At 42.8% G+C, this 23897-nt stretch overlaps 1 protein-coding gene across 2 annotated transcripts in view; it reads left to right on the top strand.

The window, feature by feature from the left end:
• SLC2A10 (solute carrier family 2 member 10) overlaps positions 1 to 23897 on the top strand; it is a 95606-nt gene that overhangs the window by 69407 nt on the left and 2302 nt on the right. The window contains exon 7 of one of the 2 annotated variants that reach the window (XM_033963088.1): positions 15447 to 15552. The exons of the other annotated variant lie outside the window; for it this stretch is intronic. Within the exon in view, the coding sequence (XP_033818979.1) occupies positions 15447 to 15453 (7 nt within the window). The 3' untranslated portion in view covers positions 15454 to 15552. Of the gene's footprint in view, positions 1 to 15446; positions 15553 to 23897 lie in introns of those variants that run through there. 2 annotated transcript variants of the gene reach the window in all.

The raw sequence follows: 23897 nt of genomic DNA, 5'->3' as shown, positions 1-23897 counted from the left end.
AAAGCACGCACTAGTGCGTACCGAAGCTTGGTAAAATGACTTTTCAGAGTTTAGCCAATAGAAGGCACTAGACAGATGCTTGGGTTCTTGGGAATCTCCCCCTCCCCAGCCCCTGCATTAAGGAAGGGAACTGGATTTTGGATTCCTCCATCTCACCCATGCTCACTTTTTCCCCTTTTTGTCGAAAGGAGGGCCCTGAACCTCACAAGTAACTCATTTCTAATAAATGCCTTTTTTTCAATGTTATTTATGGTATTACTGTTGATTACATCTGGCTTGAAATAATTTAAAAAAATAATAATAATGGGGAAGTGTGATGTAAATATATAAATAGACCCTTTTCACTCCTATGGGCTCCTTTTATTAAGCTGCGATAGCGTTTTTAGTGCACGCTAAACCCGCGCTACGCGGCTACAACTAACGCCAGCTTAATGCTGGCATTAAGGTCTAGCATGCACGGCAATTCAGCGCGCGCTAAAACTGCTATCGCAGCTTAGTACAAGGAGCCCTATGTGTTGTATCAATTTAACTGACAATGCCTGAACGAGGGCAGCCATTTTGTGGAGTGTAGTAATACGTCAGCTTGTCAGAAGGGAATGGGAATCTATCACTTAATTGTCATTAGAGAAGCAGCTTGTCATCACATTAAGTCATTATGCAACTCTATGAACTGCGAACAGTGCGATAACATTACTTACCTCTTTGCGCTCGGTGTCAAAGGACATCACGATATAAAAACAAGGTAGTAGAAATCCTCAAATTTTGGCTATTGACATAGAACGGAGTAATTCCCAAGCTGAAAATAAACACAAGCGCATTCCACTGCACAGACCGAATGAAACGTGATTTCTTCTATTTTTTTCCTGCTACGGCACTTCACTGGCCCATGAGAAATGCCAGAAAAATAAAAGCCGTTGCTTCATTTTGCTGCAGAGGACAAGAGTAACCCGCTACCATTTTCCCCATGTGCATCCTTAGATTTTATTTTTTTTGCTTCTTTTGTATATAACGTAGGATTGGGTCAGTAGTTTTCAAACTTTCTTCGGTTATGACACACGAAATACTAAAATTCACAGCTGAACAGAGCACACCTAAATATTTCATTGCTTAATTATATGTTTAGAATGAATTTGCTATCCCATATCAAAAAGCTGTATGCAACACATCAAGCCCAGACTGCTCACTTGTCATACAACAAATATACATATACAGTAAAACCTTAGTTTGTGAGCATAATTCGTTCCGGAAGCATGCTTGTAATCCAAAGCACTCGTATATCAAAGCGAATTTCCCCATAAGAAATAATGGAAACTCAGACGATTTGTTTCACAACCCAAAAACTTTAATGCAAAATACTATACGTACTTGTATTGCAAGACCTCGCTCATTTAGAACAGTCGCTACACTCCCGCAGCGTCAGAGAGAGAAGAACCATCGGCTCAGTTGTGATGATGTGACGCATGGATACTGTATGTACATGTATTGCAAGACTTTGCTCATTTCAAACAGTCACTACACTCCCGCAGCGTCAGAGAGAGAAGAACCATCGGCTCAGTTGTGATTTGTGTATACTGTATGTACTTGTATTGCAAGACCTCGCTCGTTTAGAACAGTCACTACTGTTTTGCAGTATCAGAGAGAAGAACCATCGGCTCAGTTGTGATGATGTGACGCGTGTATACTGTATGTACATGTATTGCAAGACGTTGCTTGTATATCAAGTTAAAATTTAATAAAATGTTTTGCTTGTCTTGCAAAACACTTGCAAATCAAGGTTTTACTGGATTCAGGTTCTGGTATCACCTCAGTAACAGCAACACAAAATCTCTTCACTGTAAGATATTGAGGATCAAGCAGAAAACAAAACAAAAACTGCACAACCAGTGTACTTGACGCAGGCTCTTTATTTTGACAAACGAACATTGTCTATTCTCTTTAACATCTATATGTCCTCCCTGAAACTCCTCCAATTATCCCCCCTTGAAACAATCTACACATACGCTGATGACATCCTTGTCCTCCTTGAGACAGACCAGAACCTCACCAATCTCTTCGAGAACATTACAGCTTTCATAATGAGACTCCATTCCTGGTCCTTTTCGGTACAGATGAAATTGAATGATCAAAAACAAAATTACTCTGGCTCGGCCCAAAATTAGAACACCTGCCCACCCTCTTCGCACTACCCTCAGGTTCTCAAGCAAGGTCCTTGGCATCATTATCGATTCTTCTCTCTCCCTCAATGACCACCTCAACTCCTTGGCTAAATCATGCTTTTTCAGCCTCCACATGCTGAGGAAAGTAAGATCCTATTTTCGCCAACAACATTTCGCCGTCCTTGTCCAATCCATCATCCTCTCCAAGTTAGACGACTGCAATGCCATCTACTTAAGCCTATCAAAAAAAAGTCTTCAAAGACTCCAGCTAATCCAGAATACTGCAGCCAAGTTGATCTTTGCAAAACGCAAGTCTGACCATGTCTCCCCACTCCTAGCCAAACTTCATTGGCTCCCAGTGATTTCCAGAATCCATTTCAAATGCTCCTGCCTGGCTTTTAAGATCATTCAAGGCATTCTTCCTCCCTTAATCCCACTATCTTATAACTCCTCGAGTCCTGACTCTACCAGACCCGCCCAAAGGTATAAATTATCCTTCCCCTCTCTACACGGTATTCGCTATGCAGGCAAACTGGGAAAATCACTTCTCTTCAGAATCACAGGTCTTTGGAACGACCTTACTACCCCACTGCAGAACCTGGGCTCCCTCCAATTATTCCGCAAGCAACTGAAAACCCGGCTTTTCATTAAAATGTAATTCTATCCCCCCTTACTCTTCTCTTCTATATATAAGTTCATGTAAACCTATTTTTCCTTCTCTTCCTATATTTTAAGTTCTTGTAAACCGTACCGAGCTCTACACATCCGTGGAGATGATACGGTATATAAACTTAAGGTTTAGTTTAGTTTTAAAAGAAAAAGACACCTTGTTTCCAAAGAAACGGGGGACCCAACACGGTTATCATCACGGGCACCCACAATCCATGTCCAGGTTTTCCCGGATCTCTGGTAACCCTAATTTGGTGGGTGGGGAATCAGGGAAGGGGACAAGGAGGAGAGGAATTTTTTTGGGGGAGGGGGGCCCAGCATGTCTAACACCAGCCTTGAGCACTTATCTATAAACAGCCCTCTGAGTTGAGCGCAATTTATAGAATAGCAATTAGTGCCAGGATCTGCACCCGATTTTAGGTGCAATGATTTATGCTCACACCTAAATTATGCACAGATTTCCCTTTTTCTATAAAACTCCAACTTTTTTCTTAAATTTCCACAGCCTCCCAGCCGCCCCTCAATATTTACGGGGGTTAGTGGCAGAGCCGGACTGCGAATAGGGAAAATCGCAAATAATTTTTTTGGCCAGCTCTGACCCACCCCCGCCTCCCTCCTGCCTCCTTCGTGATTTTTTGGGGGGCCCCTTGAATTTTTAATTCAGAAACGCTGCCCCGGACATCCCCCAGACCTTACCTGGTGGTCTAGCGGCAACACGGGGCAGGAGCGATCTACATCTCAAGACTACAATGGGAACTCAGGGCAGCCATTTTCATGACAGCTCTGCACGGGGCAGGAGCATAGGAAGATCGCTTTTGCCCCGCATTGCCGCTAGACCACCAGGTAAGGTCTGGGGGATGTCCGGGGCAGCGTTTCTGAATTAAAAATTCAAGGGGCCCCCAAAAAATCACGAATAACCAAATTCGCGATTGGGGATCCGCGAATCGGGAAGGGGAGTTGTACAGCAGATCTCTAAAGAAGAGGAACATATTGTAGAAGTTGGTATGGATGGGCAAACCGGGTAGGTTGCATCATCTTTGTCTGCCAATATTTTCTCTGTCTTATTGCTGCACTTGACTTTCTTTTGATAATCAAAAAAATGTGTTGTATTTTTTTAAAATCAGGAATGGCTGCATGTGGATTTATCTTCCCCCCCCACCCCCACCCCCACCCCCATCTCTTACAGTTCTGCAAAGAATTCCTCGATGTCACATTAACATCAGATAAAACTGTGATGTGTTTAGGGACAGACCTCTAAGGAAACCCAGACAGATAAATGGACTCTTACTTTCCACACTTGCTGTCATGCTAGAACGGTGTTTAATATCATCTTACATCATCATATAATCTGCTATAGAGGCATTAACTGCTGCTCCTCAATGATCTAAAAAGAATAGCTTCCTTCAGCTTGGAGAGTGTGGCACAGTGGTTAAAGCTACAGCCTCAGCACTCTGAGGTTGTGGGTTCAAGCCCATGCTGCTCCTAGTGACCCTGGGTAAGTCACTTAATCCTCCACTGTCCCAAGTACATTAGATGGATTATGAGCCCACCAGGACAGACAGGGAAAAATGTTTAGGTACCTGAATAAATTAATGTAAACAGTTCTAAGCTCCCCTGGGAGAATGGTATAGAAAATCAAATAAATAAATAGTGCGACAAGTTTCAGCCTCTGATAATATTGTGACATCATAATGCCTCACCCCACCAATAAGAGCCAACCTCATCAGTGATGTCACAATGGCTTGATTGTCCTATACTTGGCTCACTTTTACTACATTGTGATTTCTAGAGGGGTGCAGTGGTTAAAGCTACAGCCACAGCACCCTGGGGTTCGGGGTTCAAACCCACACTGCTCCTTGTGACACTGGGCAAGTCACTTAATCCCCCCATTGCCCCAGGTAACATTAGATAGATTGCGAGCCTGCCAGGACAGACAGGGAAAAATGCTTGAGTACCTGAATAAATTCATGTAAACCGTTCTGAGCTCCCCTGGGAGAACAGTATAGAAAATTGAATAAATAAATAAAGCCCAACAGTGACCAAACTCTTCTCAACCTTTCCCAAACTGCTTATTGGAAGATGTGAGAGAGAACACCCTGATGGACTATTCTTTTTTTCTTTTGTGTCTTATTTGATGAGTTTGGATTTTTATTTTTTTTTTGCATTTTGTTTTTATTAATTGCAATTGGAATATTGCAATGTATAGAAGATAGCTGAATGAACCACTGATTGATTTCAGTGGGACAGCTAAAATGCTCCTGGCACTTACATAGTAACACAGTAAATGAAATGCATTGATTATTAAGCAGGCCTTTTTTTTCGCCATAGTTGTGATATATATATCCATCTTTTGTTGTTGTTGTTGTTGTTTTAATACCTCATATTGGCAAAATCTGAAAGGAAAGGCCGGAAGGCATCAGATTGTTATTTCAGCAGAAGTCGCTTATTTTGCCTTGCTAGAGTTCCACGTATTGATCATTTTTTTTCAACTTGCCTTCCTAAGTCGGCTGCTAAGTAGAAAATTCAATTAAATGTACCAAGTCAACAATTATATTGTTCCAGGCAAGCTTTCAGTCTGCCAGTGAAAATATTCTTTCTTTCCCCCCCCCCCCCCCCCCCCCTGGATTCAGGAAAGCTAAATTGCTAAATTATTCCAGATCTTGAGTCCGCCTTGAGCACCAATATCCTGCTTGTGTTCTGTTGATTGACAGACTTGGTGTGGATTAAGTGGGCATTACTGAATGGAACAATTGAAAAATCCCTTCATGGTCAGTAACCCTGTAATAAGTTTGACTTTTTAGCACTTCAACTGCATAATTAAATTAGCAGAGGGTTTTTTTTCCAGTGAGTTTTTAAGGTCTTAATGGTGCTCATAAAACTTCTCTTTTTTTCAGTAAGAGTTCAATAGGTATGAAATCTAAAAGCTGCTTGTAGGATTTGGGAATGCTGGAGAGGATAGAGTTAGGCGATGCAGTTGGACTGCAAAGCCCTGAATAGGCTGGACCCCAGACTCACTACTAGAATGAATCAAATGCAATACAAGATACGAGGGGGTGCTGAAAAGTTTTCGGACCAACCAAGAAGAGAATGACGTGGATATGGTTCAATCAATGATCTGAAACAACGTCAAAACATAGAATTTCGTTTCTGCAAACTGGCACCTAATGAAATAAGATAGCGCTCTTTTCAGCTCCAGTGGCAAAATAACGCTCAGAATTTAGGAAGTTGGTTGGTTGGGCTAAGAACTTTTCCACACACTCTGGTAAGCCAAGTATAGGACAATCAAGCCATTGTGACATCACTGATGAGGTTGGATCTTATTGGTGGAATGAGACATTATGACATCACAATCTCAGCTCTGGTTACCAAAGACTGAATCTCTTCACACTACAAGGGGTGCTGAGAAGTTCTCAGCCCATTAAAAGAATGACATGGATATAGTTAAATTAATGATCTGAAACAAATTTAAAACATAGAATTTTGTTTCTGCAAATTGGCACCTAATGAAATAAGATAACGCTCTTTTCAGCTACAGTGGCAAAATAACGCTCAGAATTTAGGAAGTTGGTCGGTTGGGCTGAGAACTTTTCCCTCGTAAAGCTCTGATAACAGAAGAAACTAAATCATGGGACAGATCCATCACTATTCTTGAAACTCACTTTTAATGCATACCATGTTGGAGAGGGCACATCATGATTAATTATCATCCATTAATGTTTTGTATCTACTGTAAATTTGTGTCCCACTTTTCCTGGGAACTTTTAACTTAATCGCCACTTACCTTGCAAGGGAAAGTATTCTTTACTGGTAAAGTTGTGTACTGGTAAAGTTGTATACTGAAGCCATTGTAGAATACTAATGTAAGTCAGTATTTGAGTGGCAAGCTTTAGGGGCACATATTTATGTTGCTTTTGGCATAAATGCAACAGCCTTGATAGTGTAGCTGTTAATACACGAATGTGGTTGAACTTTGCACAGAATGTGCTGATTTTTCTCATAACCAATACCTGCAGAACGCTAGTAAAAATAATTGTAAATGCTCCACATCCTTCAGGGTTTAAATGTGAAGATTTAATAAAAGTTTGAAAGCACTCCAAAACTTTATTTTGCTGTGTGTAGTTTGGAGTGAGTTTAAATCCACTGGAACGCTTAAATTTGGAAACCAGTCAAATACGACAGTGCATTAGTGTAACAATTGAAAACAGATTGAACTAATTAAAGACCACAAATTCAGAACATGTCAGATGTTAATCAAATGCAGAAAAGAACAATGTAATAATGAACTTTATTGTTTTACCTGAAGAAGAAACTGCTATTCAAAATCTGGGTAAGAGAGACTGGGCTAGGTTAACACTGGGATTTATTCCACTTGGCATTGGTGGAAAGAATATTTGTTGAACTAGGTCCAGTTGAAGACTGCCAAAAACTTAGATGTTGCACGTCAATGGAAAAAGTGGGCCAACCCGGGTTTTACCCTCTGCAGGCATGGAGATACAGGATTCAGTCCTGACAAACTGATTCACCTCCGGGTTTGCCCCCTTAAATGCATGGAGATGTACTGTAGTTCCTGCTTGTCTTCAGGAAATTAAAACTTCAGCTCCCAACATGCAGTGGGGCAAACCTCACAACTGGATCAGCATCCCTGCATTGATATGAGTGAGGACATAGGCATAGCTAGGGGGAGGGGGTGCAATAGGAGTAGCCCCCTTCATCTTTGCACCCCCATCTATTTTACAAAAGGTCTGCTCCCCCTGATATCAAATCCTGGCCACACTTCTGGGTGAAGTGACAACTTTGAGAGCATATCAGCTAGGCGAAGGCCTGCTCTGTCCAACCTTTGCCCTTAACCTACCATTCTACTCTTGGTGATATATCTTTGCCATCACAAAGGCAGTGACATCACTAAAGAAATCTACTGTCGAGGCATTTAATTTTCAAAAGGACGACTACGATAAAATGGTTTAAAAAAAGCTAACAGGATTGGTGGCAAAGTTTAGAACTTTAAATCAGGCATGGATGTTATTTAAAAATACCATTGTGGAAGCCCAAACCAGATGCATTCCATGTATTTGCAAAGGTGGAAGTTAAAAGATGAAGTGAAAGAAGCTTTTAGAGCCAAGAGAACATCCCTTAAAGAATGGAAAAAGAATCCAGATGAAGAGAATAAAATGCAACCTAAGCACCGGCAGTTAGATGTAAAGAATTAATAAAGAAGGCTAAAAAAAGAATCTGAAGAGAAACTTGCCAAGTTCATAGAAACAACTTTTTCAGGTACATCAGAATCAGAAAGCCTATGAGGGAATCCATGGGACTGTTGGATCTTTAGGGAGCAAAAGGAGCAGTCAGGAAGAATAAAGCTTCGGTCTTTATGGAAGAAGTTGTAAGAGATCTACCTGAATCAAAGATGGTTTTCAGTGGTGACGATGCGGAAAAAAAATGGAAGATGTACTGAGCCAAACTGGAATGTTAAAGAGCGATAAATCACCTGCACCAGATGGTATACATCCCAGGGTACTGAAAGAACTCGAACATGAAATTGCTAATCATATGCTATTAGTGATATGTAACCTGTTGCTAAAATTATCCATAGTATCTGAAGATTAGAGGGTGGCCAATGTTACGCCAATTTTTAAAAAGGTTCTGGGGTGATCTAGGAAATTTCAGACCATTAAGCCTGACTTCAGTGCCAAACATAACTGTGGAAACTATTATAAAAAAATAAAATTATGGAGCATATAGACAAAACATGGTTTAATGCTGTGCTACTTTTGTAATTTCTTTGCTGTAAGATAATTTTTAGCAGCAGCAAAGGATCCTTTTACTAAAATGTGCTGTGTTCAGGCATGGGCATTGAATATCCCGATCTTCCACAGACCCAGAAATTATGCGGGTGCTGGCCAATAATCAGTGCTGGTATCCTTACCCCTAGCCAGGTAAAGACAGGACTGCTTTTAGTGCATTCCTATTGGACTAATATTCAAAGTTTTGTGGTATGTATATATAAGTGTCTTGTGTATTTTTGTATTTTTAAATTATGTATGTAATGTTGTGATCTGTCTTGTATAAAGGCGGAATATAAATAATAACTAATAACAAACAATAAAGTGATTTAAGCAGGCAGAAGTGGCTTCTGCCCACTTAAATGCCCTGGGGCCACCTATCCCCCGTTATTTAGTGGCACTGAATATTGTCCCTGACTGCTCAGAAAAAAGGTGGACAGGTCAGAGGCAGTACACAGGGTGGTTAAGGAGGCACTTGCATAGCTTGATTTTTGTTTCAAGCCCCCTCCAGTCCTCTTAGAAAGCTACCTCTTTTTCTCCCCCCCCCCCCCCAGCCTGCCACAACAATCTCCCTCTCTCTCAACCCCACCCAGGAGGTCCAACCCCCTTCCCCCCCGGGATCTACCTTATGTCCCTTCTAGCCCATGGGGGTTCTTGGGGGCTCCTGCCCCTTGTGGCATCTAGAAAAAAAAATGGCTGCTATGACCACTCAGATCAGCATCACAGTATTTACTCGTTCCTGTCCCTTGAGGCTGCTAGAAGAAAATGGCTGCTATGACCTCTCATGGTAGGTTGTGGTACTTTTTGTACTACCAAGAGTTACCACAAGAGGTTGCATGAGCCATTTTCTTCTAGTGGCCACAAGGGGCAAGAGCAAGCACCCTTCACTTCTGCCCCCCAATGACCACCAAGGACAAAAAGTAGACCCAGGGACCTGATTCCACATTCCACAAGGGGGGGGGGGGGTTGGATAGGGATGCCAGATTTCCTCTTTAAAAAAGAGGGCACTTGCCCATACTCTGTACTACCCCCAGCTCCGCCCCCATTCTGTCCCCACCCCTGCCCCCACACGAACTTCCCCAAGCTTGGGGCCACATCTGGAAGTCCTCTGCACATGCGCGGACGTTGATGCAATGACATCACATGCATTGGCATCCGCACATGCGCAAAGGCCCTCCAGATGTGGCCCCCAAGCTTGGGAACTTCCAAAACCCAGACAAACTGCCAGGTTTTGGAAATCCCTCCGCGTACCAGGACAGTCCTCTATAAAGAGGACATGTCTGGGTTTTCCTGAACATCTGGTAACCCTAGGTTTGGACCTCCTGGGGGTGGGATTGTTGCAGCAGACTGGGTGATGGGAAGGAGGGGGCTTTGTAAGGGGATCAGGGGGGCTTGAAACAAAATAAAATGTTATACTGGTCCTGGCCAATATTCATATAGCTGGATAAATCTTTTATGCAGGTCCTCCAGCAGTGTGTCCACCCACCTGTAGCCCCCAATATTCAGTACCAGTGCCATGAACATGCTGATGCCCATATATCTGCTGACTCGCCCCTGGACCACCCTAGCCATTGTTCCATCTGAGTGGGAGTCCTCCAACTGCAATGCTGCCCATGTGTGTGTGTGTGTATGGGAGTCGGTGTTGCTTCAATATTGTGGTTTTAATGGCTAAAGACAGGCATGTTCCCTGAAGTCTGCAAAGCTTGCCTATATCTCAGTATTGAAAAAGTAATAGTGAAACAGCACCCCCTAGCGGAAGGACTGTTGGTGGAGGACTCCCACTCAGAGAGAACAGTGAGTCCCTGGCAGTAACCAGACAGAAGGGATATTCAGTGGCACTGTTCACTCAAGTGCCACTAAATATCCCCTCTTGACCATCTTATACCCCTCTACCCCTATATGCTTGACTTTGTTTCTAAAATCTGTGGGCAAATTACACATCTCATTGAATTTCGCAAACAAAATAACTATAAATTCTAACATGAATAAAAACGTCCTGGAACAGCAGGATGTCTCAACTGAATGAATCTTAGCTCTTTTTATGCTTGAGCAAACTCTACAATAACAAAAATCTGTGAGAGGGGGAACACCAGAGTCATCCAGAGTGAGCAAGGGTCAGCGACAACATATCCTTTGAAAATTAAACACTATAAAGTAAGGTGTCTCCTGCTTTTCCTTTTTTTTCCTTTGTCCCTCCCCACTCCCCACACCCACATCCCTGTACGCACATTTTCAAAGGAAGTCCTTGATCAAATAAGGAGAAGTTTTGAGGAAAAATAGCTGCCATGAAAGAGAGAGTGAAGCTGCATTCCTCTAGATTTTGGGTTTTTGGTGATTTTTCTAAAGAGCAGATTAGATAAGATTTTAATATAGTACAGGGATGGGCAAGCTGCAGCCCACCAGTGAATTTTATGCAGCCCACAAGACCATGGGAAGTACACACAGAAATCATCTTTTACTTATTATAGAAGGGGGAAACGCATGGGGGAAAAAGAAGCAAACATTGAATACAGGAAAAAGTCTGCAGCGGTCAAAACAGCAGTCAGGGAGGCCAAAATTCGTATGGAAGAAACTCTAGCAAAGAACATCAAGAAAGGGGACAAATCCTTCTTCAGATACATTAGCGACAGGAAAAAGAACGCAAACGGGATAGTACGCCTTAGAACACCAGACGGAATTATGTAGAAACAGACTCCGATAAAGCCAAACTACTGAATGATTACTTCTGTTCAGTCTTTACCTGCGAAGCACCAGGGCACGGGCCTCGGCTAGCAGCAAAGCAAAGCATGGAAGACCCATTTCAGAAGTTTGAGTTCACACCAGCTGATGTTTACAAAGAACTGTCAAGACTCAAGGTGAACAAAGCCATGGGACCGGACAATCTGCACCCAAGAGTGCTCAGAGAGCTATGCGATGTTTTGGCGGAACCATTAGCAATACTCTTCAATCTCTCCCTAAATACGGGGAGAGTCCCCCTGGACTGGAAAACTGCCAACGTGGTTCCTCTGCACAAAAAGGGTTGCAGAGCGGAGGCCGCAAATTACAGACCAGTAAGTCTCACATCAATAGTGTGTAAACTCATGGAAACTCTACTTAAAGAGAAATTAGACACAATATTGGATGAGGGGAATCTGAGGGATCCCTGTCAACATGGATTCACTAGGGGCAGGTCATGCCAGTCCAATCTCATCAGCTTCTTTGATTGGGTGACAGGAAAGCTGGACTCGGGAGAGTCTCTGGACATAGTATACTTGGATTTCAGTAAAGCTTTTGACAGTGTCCCACACCGTAGACTATTAAACAAGATGAAATCGATGGGGTTAGGTGAGAAACTAACGGCGTGGGTCAACGATTGGCTGAGTGGAAGACTTCAGAAAGTGGTGGTCAATGGCACCCTCTCTGAGACATCGGAGGTGACTAGAGGTGTGCCTCAGGGCTCAGTCCTGGGACCATCCCTTTTTAACATATTCATAAGGGACTTGACCCGAGGGCTTCAGGGTAAAGTAGCGCTGTTCGCCGACGACGCCAAACTGTGTAATATAGTGGGTGGAAGCAATCCCACGGATGGTATGACGCAGGATCTGATCAAGTTGGAAAAATGGTCTACGACATGGCAGCTGGGCTTCAACGCTAAGAAGTGTAAGGTCATGCATCTCGGCAGCAGAAATCCATGCAGAACATACACCTTGAATGGAGAAACACTAGCTAGGACTTCAGAGGAACGGGACTTGGGAGTGATCATCAGTGCAGACATGAAGGCTGCCAAACAAGTGGAGAAGGCCTCATCCAAGGCGAGGCAAATGATGGGATGTATCAATAGAAGCTTCGTCAGCCGCAAACCTGAAGTCATAATGCCACTGTATAGAACCATGGTGAGACCTCATCTAGAGTACTGTGTGCAATTCTGGAGGCCACATTACCGTAAAGATGTGCTTCGAGCTGAGTCGGTCCAGCGAATGGCCACTAGGAAGGTCTCTGGACTCAAGGGTCTCTCATACGAGGAAAGACTGGGCAAATTGCAGCTGTACTCTCTAGAGGAGCGCAGGGAAAGGGGTGACATGATTGAGACTTTTAAGTACGTCACAGGTCGTGTCGAGGTAGAAAACGATATATTCCTTCCCAAGGGACCCTCGGTCACAAGGGGGCACCCGCTCAAACTCAGGGGAGGGAAATTTAGAGGTGACATCAGGAAGTATTTCTTCACAGAAAGAGTGGTAGATCACTGGAACAAACTTCCGACGCAGGTAATCAAGGCCACAAGCGTGCTCGACTTTAAGAATAAATGGGACATCCACGTGGGATCCCTACGTGGGTCGAGCAGCACTCAGACTTAATGGGGTGGGTCAGTAGAGTGGGCAGACTTGATGGGCTGTAGCCCTTTTCTGCCGTCACCTTTCTATGTTTCTATGTTTCTAAGGTCTATGATGAAGCTCTTTGCATTTTCAGTCCTAACATGTTGTAATGTTGCAACCCAAAGAAACATGGTGGAAGATAAAAGCCAAATGGCACATCTAGTCTGCCCATCTGCAGCAACCATTATCTCTTTCTCTCTCTGAGAGATCCCATGTGCCTATCCCACACTTTCTTGAATTCAGACACCATCTCTATCTTCACCACTTCTTTCGGGAGATTGTTCCATGCATCTACCATCCTTTCTGTAAAACAATATTTCCTGTGATTAGTCCTTAGCCTATCACCTCTTAACTTCGTCCTATGCCCTCTCATTCTGGAGCTTCCTTTCAATTGAAATAGACTCGACTCATGTGCATTTACACCACATAGGCATTTAAACGCCTCTATCATATCTCCCCTCTCCCGCATTTCCTCCAAAGAATACAGATTGAGATCTTTAAGTCTGTCCCCAAACGCCTTATGATGAAGACCACGCACCATTTTAGTAGCCTTCCTCTGGACCAATTCCATCCTTTTTATATCTTTTTGAAGCTGCGGTCTCCAGAACTGTACACAATATTCTAAATGATCGACCAAGGTACGTACTGGAATTCATGTGGCCCTCTGAGTATAAAAGTTGTCCACCTCTGGTACAGTGGGGGTCTTGCCTGGAGGCCCAAAGTGGTTTGAAATAATCTAAGGCAAAATTTCTGTATTGTATCACCCTTTATGGGCTTCACTGAGGGATGTTGAACTTAATCTGATCTCCATTAATAGATGACATTTTTAGATTATTTTATTGCAAATATTTGGCCCCATTCTTTGTTTCTAGAATATTCTTGGAATAATTGGGCCCAGATAAGTCAAGTACATTTACTGATGGCTGTAACACATTACAACAGAATTAATCACTCGGAAATCCTTTCTTCATTTCAATAATTTCATTTTACTATGTACTGTATGTCTTACTTAACACCTTAAAATGATGGCTATGTAACTGATGGATGAGGAAGACCTCGGTTTGCACACAGACTGGTGGGGTTGCAGATTCATGGGATTTAAGAAAGGATTGAACAATTTCCTGCTGGAAAAGGGGATAGAGGGGTATAGACAGAGGATTACTGCACAGGTCCTGGACCTGTTGGGCCGCCACATGAGTGGACTGCTGGGCACGATGGACCTCAGGTCTGACCCAGTGGAGGCATTGCTTATGTTCTTATATTAAAATGACGGCCTTGTTTGAGAGTCTCTTTTCACTCTATCTCTTTCTGGTTCTAAGGTTGATTACTAAGATGCGACAAAGTCTGTTAATATGCGAGACATCGGCAAATAATATGTGTGTTCCCATGGCCATAAACTCTCTGCAAAACTGGGCAATTAGCTGCATGATTATCTAAATCGGTTCATTGCCTATGCTCTTATAGCCAGATAATGTTACCCTTCATTAAAATACATGAATGTCAACACACAGCCATTATCAAGAGAAATTTAACCACACTTCAGGAGATGTAGAGTAAATGTTATTTATCACCTGCCCTATTTACCTCCAAACTTATTTGTATGTCCTTAACCTGAGCCGTTTTTATTCATTACATTACATTAGGGATTTCTGTTCCGCCATTACCTTGGCGGATTACAAAAGAATTATCAAGGAAGTATTACAAAAAGATCTTACCAAAAAGAAATTTGGACATTTTCAAAGAGAGTAAGAAATGAGTATGGCTATTTGTTTAGGGTAGTTGGCTTTAGTGAGAGGCGGTGTTTGAAACTTGCGGTGTTATTTCTTGAAGAGTATGGTCTTTATTTCTTTTCTAAAAGTTTTGTAGCCTAGGAATGCCGTCAGTAGACTGGCGATATGGTTGTCTAGTTTGGCTGCTTGAATGGCTAGGAGGCCATCATATAGTTTTTTTCTGTTTGACCTCCTTAATTGGGGGGTATGAGAATGGGGTGTGAGTTTTCCTATGTCTGGTTGAGATGTTGTGGATGAGGCGGTACTAACAGCCCTCTTTATCACACCTTAGCACATCAGCCTCAGGATAACAAAAAGATGACCATTATTTGTGCCACTGTTAGACGAAGTTAGAGCTAAATTCACCTGGATAGACCTGTGCCTAGCATGGGTGGATAGTAGTTACCGTATATTTTTGGCTAGCATTATACAAGGGTAAATCAAAAAGTAAAGGCTTTAATAGAAGTAACTGTGAGCAACTGAACATATCACTTTTCCACCTAGCCCCCATGCAAGACAACACATTTGTTGTGTCGTTCAACTAGCTTCTGCATTCCTACAGAGAAGAAGTTTTTCGGCTGCTCCCGAATCCAGGAGAGCAATGCTTCCTCTACTTCATCATGCTTTGCCTTTGCTTTCCGGGTCGCAGTGATGCACCCACGTCTCGTCGCCGATGACAATTCTCTCCAGAATACTCATATCTTCTTCATACCATTTCAGGGACTAGGTTGTGACCTCCACACACCATTGCTTGTGCAGATCAGTCAGCTGTTTGGGAGCCCATCATGCGCAGACTTTCCTGTATTTCAAGTCATCATGAATTATGGCAAATGCAGATCCATAGCTGATATCCAAATTTGCAGCCAATTGAGACACCTTTACTCCATCGGTCTTCTCTAATAAAGGCATTTACCCTGTCAATTTGTATTTGTATTTGTATTTATTGAATTTGATATATTGCTTGCACATGAGTATTAAACAGTTTACAAAGCTAATAATATAATAGGTACATTGAACTACCCACCCGATAAGACCCAGACAATAGCACCACAAGTATGTGACCTCATCTGCACATGCTCAGAGGCCCTCCAGACGCGGCTGGGAGTTTGGGGCTTTCCAAAACCCAGACAAACTGCCACATTTTGGAAAGTCCATCCGGGCACCCAGATAGTCCTCTAAAAAGAGGACATGTCCAGTAAAAACTTCTGTGAATCCTGGTGTTTTTCCCTGGGTTGTCACCACTCTTGGTTGGTAATCTGCAAAGACTCTTCCTCTGATTTTACTCATCTTCCCATTAGGACAGTGTTTCTCATCTTGGTCCTGGAGTACCCCCTTGCCAGTCAGGTTTTCAAGGTATCCACAGTGAATATGCATGAAAAAGATTTGCATATAATGGAAGCACTGTATGCAAATCAAGTTTATGCATATTCATTGTGGATATCCTGACAATCTGACTGGCAAGGGGGTACTCCATGACTGAGTTAAGAAACGCTAAATTAGGAAATACACAGAGAAATTTCTGGTCTGTTCAAAACACGCCCTTTTGAATTTGCTGCAAACTAGACACCTATAGATATAAATAGCAGCTTTCTGAAATTGCCATTTGCATGTGCATCAAATCTCCAAATACAAATGTGATTATTTACCCATGTAGATACTTTGAAAGGACTTCTTTAGTATGTCCCCTTAGAGCAGTGGTCTCAAACTCACGGCCTGGGATCCACATGTGGCCCGCCAGGTATTATTTTGAGGCTCTCGGTATGTTTATCATAATCACAAAAGTAAAATAAAACAGTTTCTTGATCATTTGTCTCTTTACCTATAAATAACAGTATTATTAAGACAGCTAAAAGGAAAGATTTATAAACTATAAAGAGTTTTACCTCATGCAAAATTGTTATTTCTTTAATAAGACATCAACTGCTTTTTTTCTGAGGCCCTCCATGTACCTACAAATCCAAAATGCGGCCCTGCAAAGGGTTCGGGTTTGAGACCACTGCCTTAGAGCAAGGCTCTTGCAATTATTTTAGGTGCCCTGGCACAGCTCTCTTTGCTTGGTCAGGACAAATTGCTATATTTGGAGAAGGCTGAGGATTCTGCAGCAGGCGATGGAGAATGCAGGCATTGCGCTGAAACTGATACCCCAAACACAGGTCAACATCTTGACCTTTCTGCCCGCCAACCAAACAGCTGAGCTTTTTGTTATTCCTTCAGGACAATTGCAACAGCAGATGCTGGTTAAGGATTGCTTTAGTGGACTTCCCATTAGCCTCCTAAAAGCCTTTAAAAAACAAAACAAAAGAGATCTTCATAACTTGGTAAAACAGTCGGTTGCTCGGAAGAAGTCAACACGTCTGCCAGAGAAATTTACTTTTATGAATTGCTTATTTTTGTTTGTTTGTTTTTTTTGCTGTCATTTGTTAACCATGAAAAGCAAGTCCGTATTATTTTTTTTATTTTATTTTAATCCATTTATTAACCCCCTCTTTTACAAAGGCGCACTAAATATTAACACGCGCTAAACACACGCTAAATGCTAACACGTGCATGGTAATAATAATAATAATAACTTTATTCTTATATACCGCCAACAATCTTGCGACTTCTAGGCGGTTTACAATGAAGATAAATTGCACAGACATCGAATTACAGAGTGTAGCGGCGAATATCTGATAGTAGCAACAATAAAAATAATAACAACAGACGCATTAGAGGTTAGTGCACGTTTAGCGTGCCATTGTAAAAGAGGTCCTAAATCATTACACACTATAACCCTCGTTCTAGAAATACAGAGCCATTCCCAACAAAGAACAATAAACCAAGAAAAGTTATCTAGGGAAATGTATTTTGGAATTGGTCTCTTCCTTAGGCCACTATATCTGAAGAGGAGGAGACAGAATTTAAGGGAGACATTTTAGATTAAACAGTTTAAAGAACTGGCTTAGGCGGTTAAACCGCGGCACTCATCTTTTGCTTCATCCCAACCCACCGGATATCTTCTTAACGTCCAAAAAAGACCTCAGATGCTCAGGGAGGAAAAAGACATGTCTTAAACTCAAGTCTGCAATTTTGTAATGATCATAATAAGGCCGCCTTTAACTAAGCTGAGGTAGAGGTTTCTACCGAGGCTTGGGTGGTGCTAAATGCTCCAATGCTCAAAGGAATCCTGAGTGTCGGAGTAGAATTGGTGCCTTTAGCGCTCTGGGCCCCGGTAGAAACCTCTACTTCGGCTTAGTAAAAAGGGGGTAAGACTGAAAAATGACAGCAGACAAAGAATGTGTGAAATTGCGTGGCATCCAACATGTCGCTAAGACCTGTTGCTTCTATCTCTTCAACATCACCAAAATTCACCCCTTCCTCTCTGAGCACACTACCCAGACCCTTGTCTAAGCTCTCGTAATCTCACGCTTAGATTACTACAGTCTACTCCTAACTGGTATCCCTCTCCCCCTTTCAATCTGTGCAAAACTCCGCTGCAAGACTCATCTTCTACCAACCTCACTACCCTCATGTCACCCCTCTCTTTAAGTCACTTCACTGGCTCCCTATCTGCCATCACATACAGTTCAAGATCTTATTGCTGACCTACAAGTGTGTTCATTCTGCTGCTCCTCAATATCTCTCCTCCCTTCTCTCTCCTTATTCACCTCTCAGAGAACTCCATTCCTCATATAAGTCTCTCTTACCATTACCCTTCTCCTCCTCTGCCAATTCCAGACTTCGTTCCTTTCATCCAGCTGCCTGGAATAAATTACCCGAGTTTGTCCGTCAAGCCTCTTCCCTTCCCTTGTTTAAAAGCAGACTGAAAACCCACTTTTTTGATATAACTTTCAATCTTTAACCCTACTCCTCTGATGTCATAATGCCTCATTCCACCAATAAGAGCCAACCTCATCAGTGATGTCACAATGGCTTGATTGTCCTGTACTCTCTCCTCTGACCTCCAACCCAGCCAGCTGATTAACCGTTCCCCTTAACTGTATCCATGACATCTTGTTTGTCTGTCCTGCCTGTTTAGATTGTAAGCTCTTTCGAGCAGGGACTATTTTCTTACTCTTTGTGACTCTGTGCAGCGCTGCGTGCGTCTGGTAGCGCTATAGAAATAATTAATCGTAGTAGTAGTATCTTGATCTCACATATGTTTACGTTCACTTATGTTTTTCCCTTATATTTTCCCTCTTAGGTTTATCTGAGGTATTAGGTACCATACAATTTGCGTCAATCAGTAATAGGTCAGTCCAGTTATGACATTCTCCATTCATACTTTGGCATTTAGTATGTCAATTGGGTCACTCCACATACCAAGATTCACTTTTTCTGATTAAGATGTCACACAATTTCACACATTCTTTGGATAGAGAACTCCTCACATTATCACATCCCTTGGAGTATTTCACTATAGTTTCCATTTAGTATGGCTCTACAGTTTACCACTTTCTTCATAAGCACGCCCAAAACAGCACCTTCTAACTAATCTTTCATTCATTTTCAAGCCTCACGCTGTATTTCACTATATTTCCATCGCTCTTTTCATTTTTATTTTTATCCTAATTTTGCTGTTAATTTATTTTTAAGGACCCCTGAGGAAGGTTGAGCATTCAACGAAACACGGACAGTGTAGGGTCCGATTCTCACTTTGTGAGCATGTACTATCAGTGACACTTTGTACCTCAATAAATCCTGAGGTTGCTTTGATTTGGGTTTTATCTGATTATTTGAATAAATAATATTTCCTGGACATCCAGAGACTTGTGTTCCACTTTGTGCCCTCGTCTCTCGATCTTGTTTATGGAACACCGGTTCTTCTTTTTCTTTGCCTGTGTTTGCACTTTAGTGCTACACTTCTCCCTCTGTATTCGCTGCGATAGGGGATTAACAGACCTGCAAATACAGAAAAACCGTGAATAACTTTTTCATACTATTAAAAACTATCGTAAATATGGTGAAACCGTGAACAACATGGTGGGCGACCTGGTCTGTTCCTGAATGAGAGGCAACACACGGTGAAGAAAGTGCCGGGAATCGGTGATTTTCTCTGTAATTGGCAATTTCTCTATGCATGCTGATGTAATTTGGGGGGGGGGGGGAAGGAGCCAGCAAGCTAAAAACCGCGAATAATCAAAACCACGATTGCTGAAACCGCGAATACGAAGGGAGAAGTGTATTCTATAAGTTACACTCCTAAGTGTGGGACCCATCCTTGCTCCACCCATGTGGTTCTCCCTCCCCCCCTTGAGATATGTGCTATGGACCATATTCTATAAATTGTGCCCAAAATTGGTGCCAACTAGAATGTAACTTAAAAGATACGAATACCTTACAGAACTGAGCTAAGTGCCAATGCATGGCATAACTTTTAGACGCATCCATTTAGGTCAAGGAAAACCAGGCCTACATACCTGTGCCTAATTTGTGTGCGCATCGGGTGGATTCTATAATGGTGTGAATAAGTTTTAGGAATGCCCATGATGCGCCCATACTCCTCGTCTGGCCATCCCTGCGTTTCAGATTTACACACTAGAACTGATGCGCTGCACTTTATAGAATGCGCCTACCAAGTTGTGTGTGTAACTTCTAATTAACGCTAATTAGTGTCAGTTAGGTGTTAATTGCCACTAAAGTGCAACATTTACTCACTAACATTTATTCTTGCCGTAACAAAGCATAAGCGATAACACCTGAAGGTTGGCAGGCAAATGCTGTATTGCATAATCAGGAATTGGCGTGCCCAGATGCCATTATAGAAACCGTGCTCAGCCTGCATTGTAGCCCGCATATTTGGGCGACCTCGATAGAATACTCACTTTGGTCCATATTCTCAAAACGGTCTGAAAAAAACAATGCCGGTTGCATATCATTCAAACTACGGGCGCCATTTTTAGAATTGCAGCCTGCATCGAAGATAGACACCGGAAACGTAGGCAAGGGTTTTACAGGCCTACGTTTCTGGTGCCTATTTTCGACATAGAATCACAGTTAGCAGCGTCAAAAGTCAATCTCACCTAAAACCATGCCTCTTTTGACATTCGGCGCTGGTAAGCGTCTGCAGTGACATGATTTAGGCGCCTACTTTTTTTTTTCTTAATTAGTTTATAATTGTTTTTTTAATGATGCAGTGTATTACCACACCATTAATAGCCAATTAAAACACTTAACTTAGATGCTGTTTGAACACCTACCAACGCCTTCTGAATGGTGCCATTTTGAGAATCCAGGCCTTTATGACTAGGACTAGAGAATGCAATACTCCCCCAAAATTTGCAGGGGTTCCATTCCAGGAACACCCGCGAATTGCGAAAAACCACGAATGCAGTTTTGAGTCTGTAAAAAGGCAGGAGAGAGCAGCTGGGGTGCCAGCAGATGCAGTAAATCATATTGGGTATGCTCCGGTGGGGTGAGGAGGAGGAATTGGCTGTGCAGAAGGCTGATTGGCTGACCGGAGGGGGAGAGGAGGAGGAATCAGTTGTGCAGAAGGCTGATTGGCTGACCGGGGGGGAGGGGGAGAGGAGGAGGACTCGGCTGTGCCGAAGGCTGACTGGCTGACCGGGGGGGGGGGAGAGAGGAGGAGGACTCGACTATGCAGAAGGCTGATTCACGGACTCATTCCCTCTATTTTCTGACCGGAAGAGGCAGTCAGAAAATACCGCGAATTACTGAGTCTGCGAATCGTGAATCGTGAATTTGCAGGGGAACACTGTTATTCTCCTTTTCTCAAGCCAGTAGAGAATCCTTTACAGTCTATAGAAATGGTAAACATCTCAATGTGAATCTATTATGTAAAGGAAAGAAGAACAGAAATGGAGTGAGAGGCCATGATGCGAAAGGTTTGCAGAAATCCATGATCCCATTTTCAGGATGTTCATGAAACCCCTCAAAGGAACCATTCGCCTCTTTGAAGACTTAGGGGCTGATTCTATAAATGGCGCCTAGAAAAATGGCGCTGGCTGCATGTCAATCCCACTTAGGCGCCATTTACAGAGTTATGGCTAGCATCGAGTTATGTAAAAACTTAGGCCAGGGTTTTTGGAGAATTGTGCTTAGCGGCGCCTAAGTCACTCTCCACCCATAGCAACCCCCATTTAGGCATTAGGCGTCACTTAGTTAATTGTGGTATTGTGGTATAGAAAATAAAATTATTATTATTATACAATAGGCACTTATCTTTGATAGAATTGGATAGGTGCCTATCGCCCAATTAAATTTTTTCCGTTATTGGGATTATTAAGGTTATTTTGCCAATTAAGTTTTACCTAAGAGGCACCTAACTTTAGGCGCCCTGGTTTAAAAAAAGGTTTGAACAATTTCCTGGAGGAAAAGTCCATGGTTTGTTATTGCTGGTTTTAAGAAAGGTTTGGACAATTTCCTGGAGGAAAATTCCATAGTTTGTTATTGAGACAGACATGGGGAAGCCACTGCTTGTCCCCTGGATCGATAGCATGGAACGTTGCTACTCTTTGGAGATGCCACATGGAATGTTGCTACTATTTAGGGTTCTAGAACCTTGCTTACTCTTTGAGATCCTGGAATATTGCTGCTCTTTGGGTTTGGCCACCGCGAGGCTACTGGGCTAGGTGGACCATTGGCCTGACCCAGTAAAGCCATTCTCATGCTCTTATGTATAGAATCAGTCCAAAATGATATGAAGGGCATGCATATAAATCTGGAGTGTGTTACACACGAGAGTTCTATGAATATGAGTGGCCAGTTGTTATTAGCCATCATTTTATCTTCTTCGGAAGGATGAAAGGCTGAGTTGACCAGGCTACGATCTGAACCTGTCAGCCACAGGTTTACACAGATGTTACAGGCTGAGACCTTAGACAGCAGAGCCATCCATCCAGCCTGACATAAGTTATAGACCATGATAGTCAGATGAGATGGATATCTATAGAGGCTATTTGTTCACCTAAATCACAGAAACTCACATACACATTCAGGCTTCCTTTTCTCTACCCAGAAGCGAAGGGCAGGATTTAGGACACTCAACAGGGCAGTGTTGACCCATTTCAGATCCCTTCAGGTAACTAATTTCAGGAATTTTGTGTATTGACTCTGCGTGGCAAAGGAACAAGTAATGAACTGAGGGTCCCTTCTATTAAAAGGCATTAAAAACCCCAGTGGCATAGCGAGGGTGAAAGGTGCCCAGAACGGTGGTGCCCCCCTCCCGCTCCTTCCCTGATCTCCCCCTGCCATATGTGCACCCCCTTCTCTTCCCCGTACCTCTCGTTGTTCGCCGCTGCGAGCAACAAGAACTTCAACGTGTCCCTCACGTCCCTGTCGGCTCTCACTATGACGTCACTTCCCACATGCGGCACCCGGAATTTAAAACTAATCGAAGAAGCATGCAGAATTCAGATGCCTAAGATGGGCTGAGCACCGGGAGAGGCAATTCTCTAAATGGCGCCTAGCGCTTAGGAGTTAGGTGCCGTTTAGAGAATCAGGCCCTATGTACCCACAAATGGCCAAAAAAAAAAAATAATAACTTTTAATTTACTCTCAGGGCTCCTTTTACTAAGGTGCGCTAGCGTTTTTAGCACGCGCAGAAAATTACCGCGCGCTACGCTTCTAGAACTAACGCCAGCTCAATGCTGGCGTTAACCCTTTCAGGACCAAGGGACATATTTGTCCCATAACTTTAAAATCCTATAAATTTTGATTGGGATAGTCTACAGTTCTAAATTTGATATGTACGGATTCCATATGATACTGCCTTTATGTAAACAAACTGGTTCCGACATTCATTCATTAGCGTCGTTGCCAGATTGACGAGAAGATTCACTTGCCACACTGTCCATAAGCCAGAAGTGTGATTTTTTAAATAAAAATAATGATATTTCACAAAAAAAATCAATTTTTTGGCATCTGCAAGCCCTTTTTACCATAAAAATGTCGTCAAAACCACAAAAATTGGCCTACGATCCTTATGGTCCTGAAAGGGTTAAGGTCTAGTGCACGGGGCAATGTAACGCGCGCTATTCTCCGCATTAAAGCCCTAGCGCACCTTAGTAAAAGGAGCCCTTAGTCTCAGCACAGATCTAGGGGTCACTTGCAGACACCATGTGCCCTCCAGCATTGCAAACTCTTGTGTGCCCCTGTTAGAGTCCCTGGCGAAGCAGGCTGCACTTTTAGCCCCTGCAGGTTGTCCGTCAGTGGCGCACAGCGGGAGCTCAG

Source organism: Geotrypetes seraphini, chromosome 11 (assembly GCF_902459505.1).
Source record: "Geotrypetes seraphini chromosome 11, aGeoSer1.1, whole genome shotgun sequence".
Lineage (NCBI taxonomy): Eukaryota > Metazoa > Chordata > Amphibia > Gymnophiona > Dermophiidae > Geotrypetes > Geotrypetes seraphini.
Note: the sequence above shows the minus strand (reverse complement) of the source record. Positions and strands in the feature narration are given on the sequence as shown.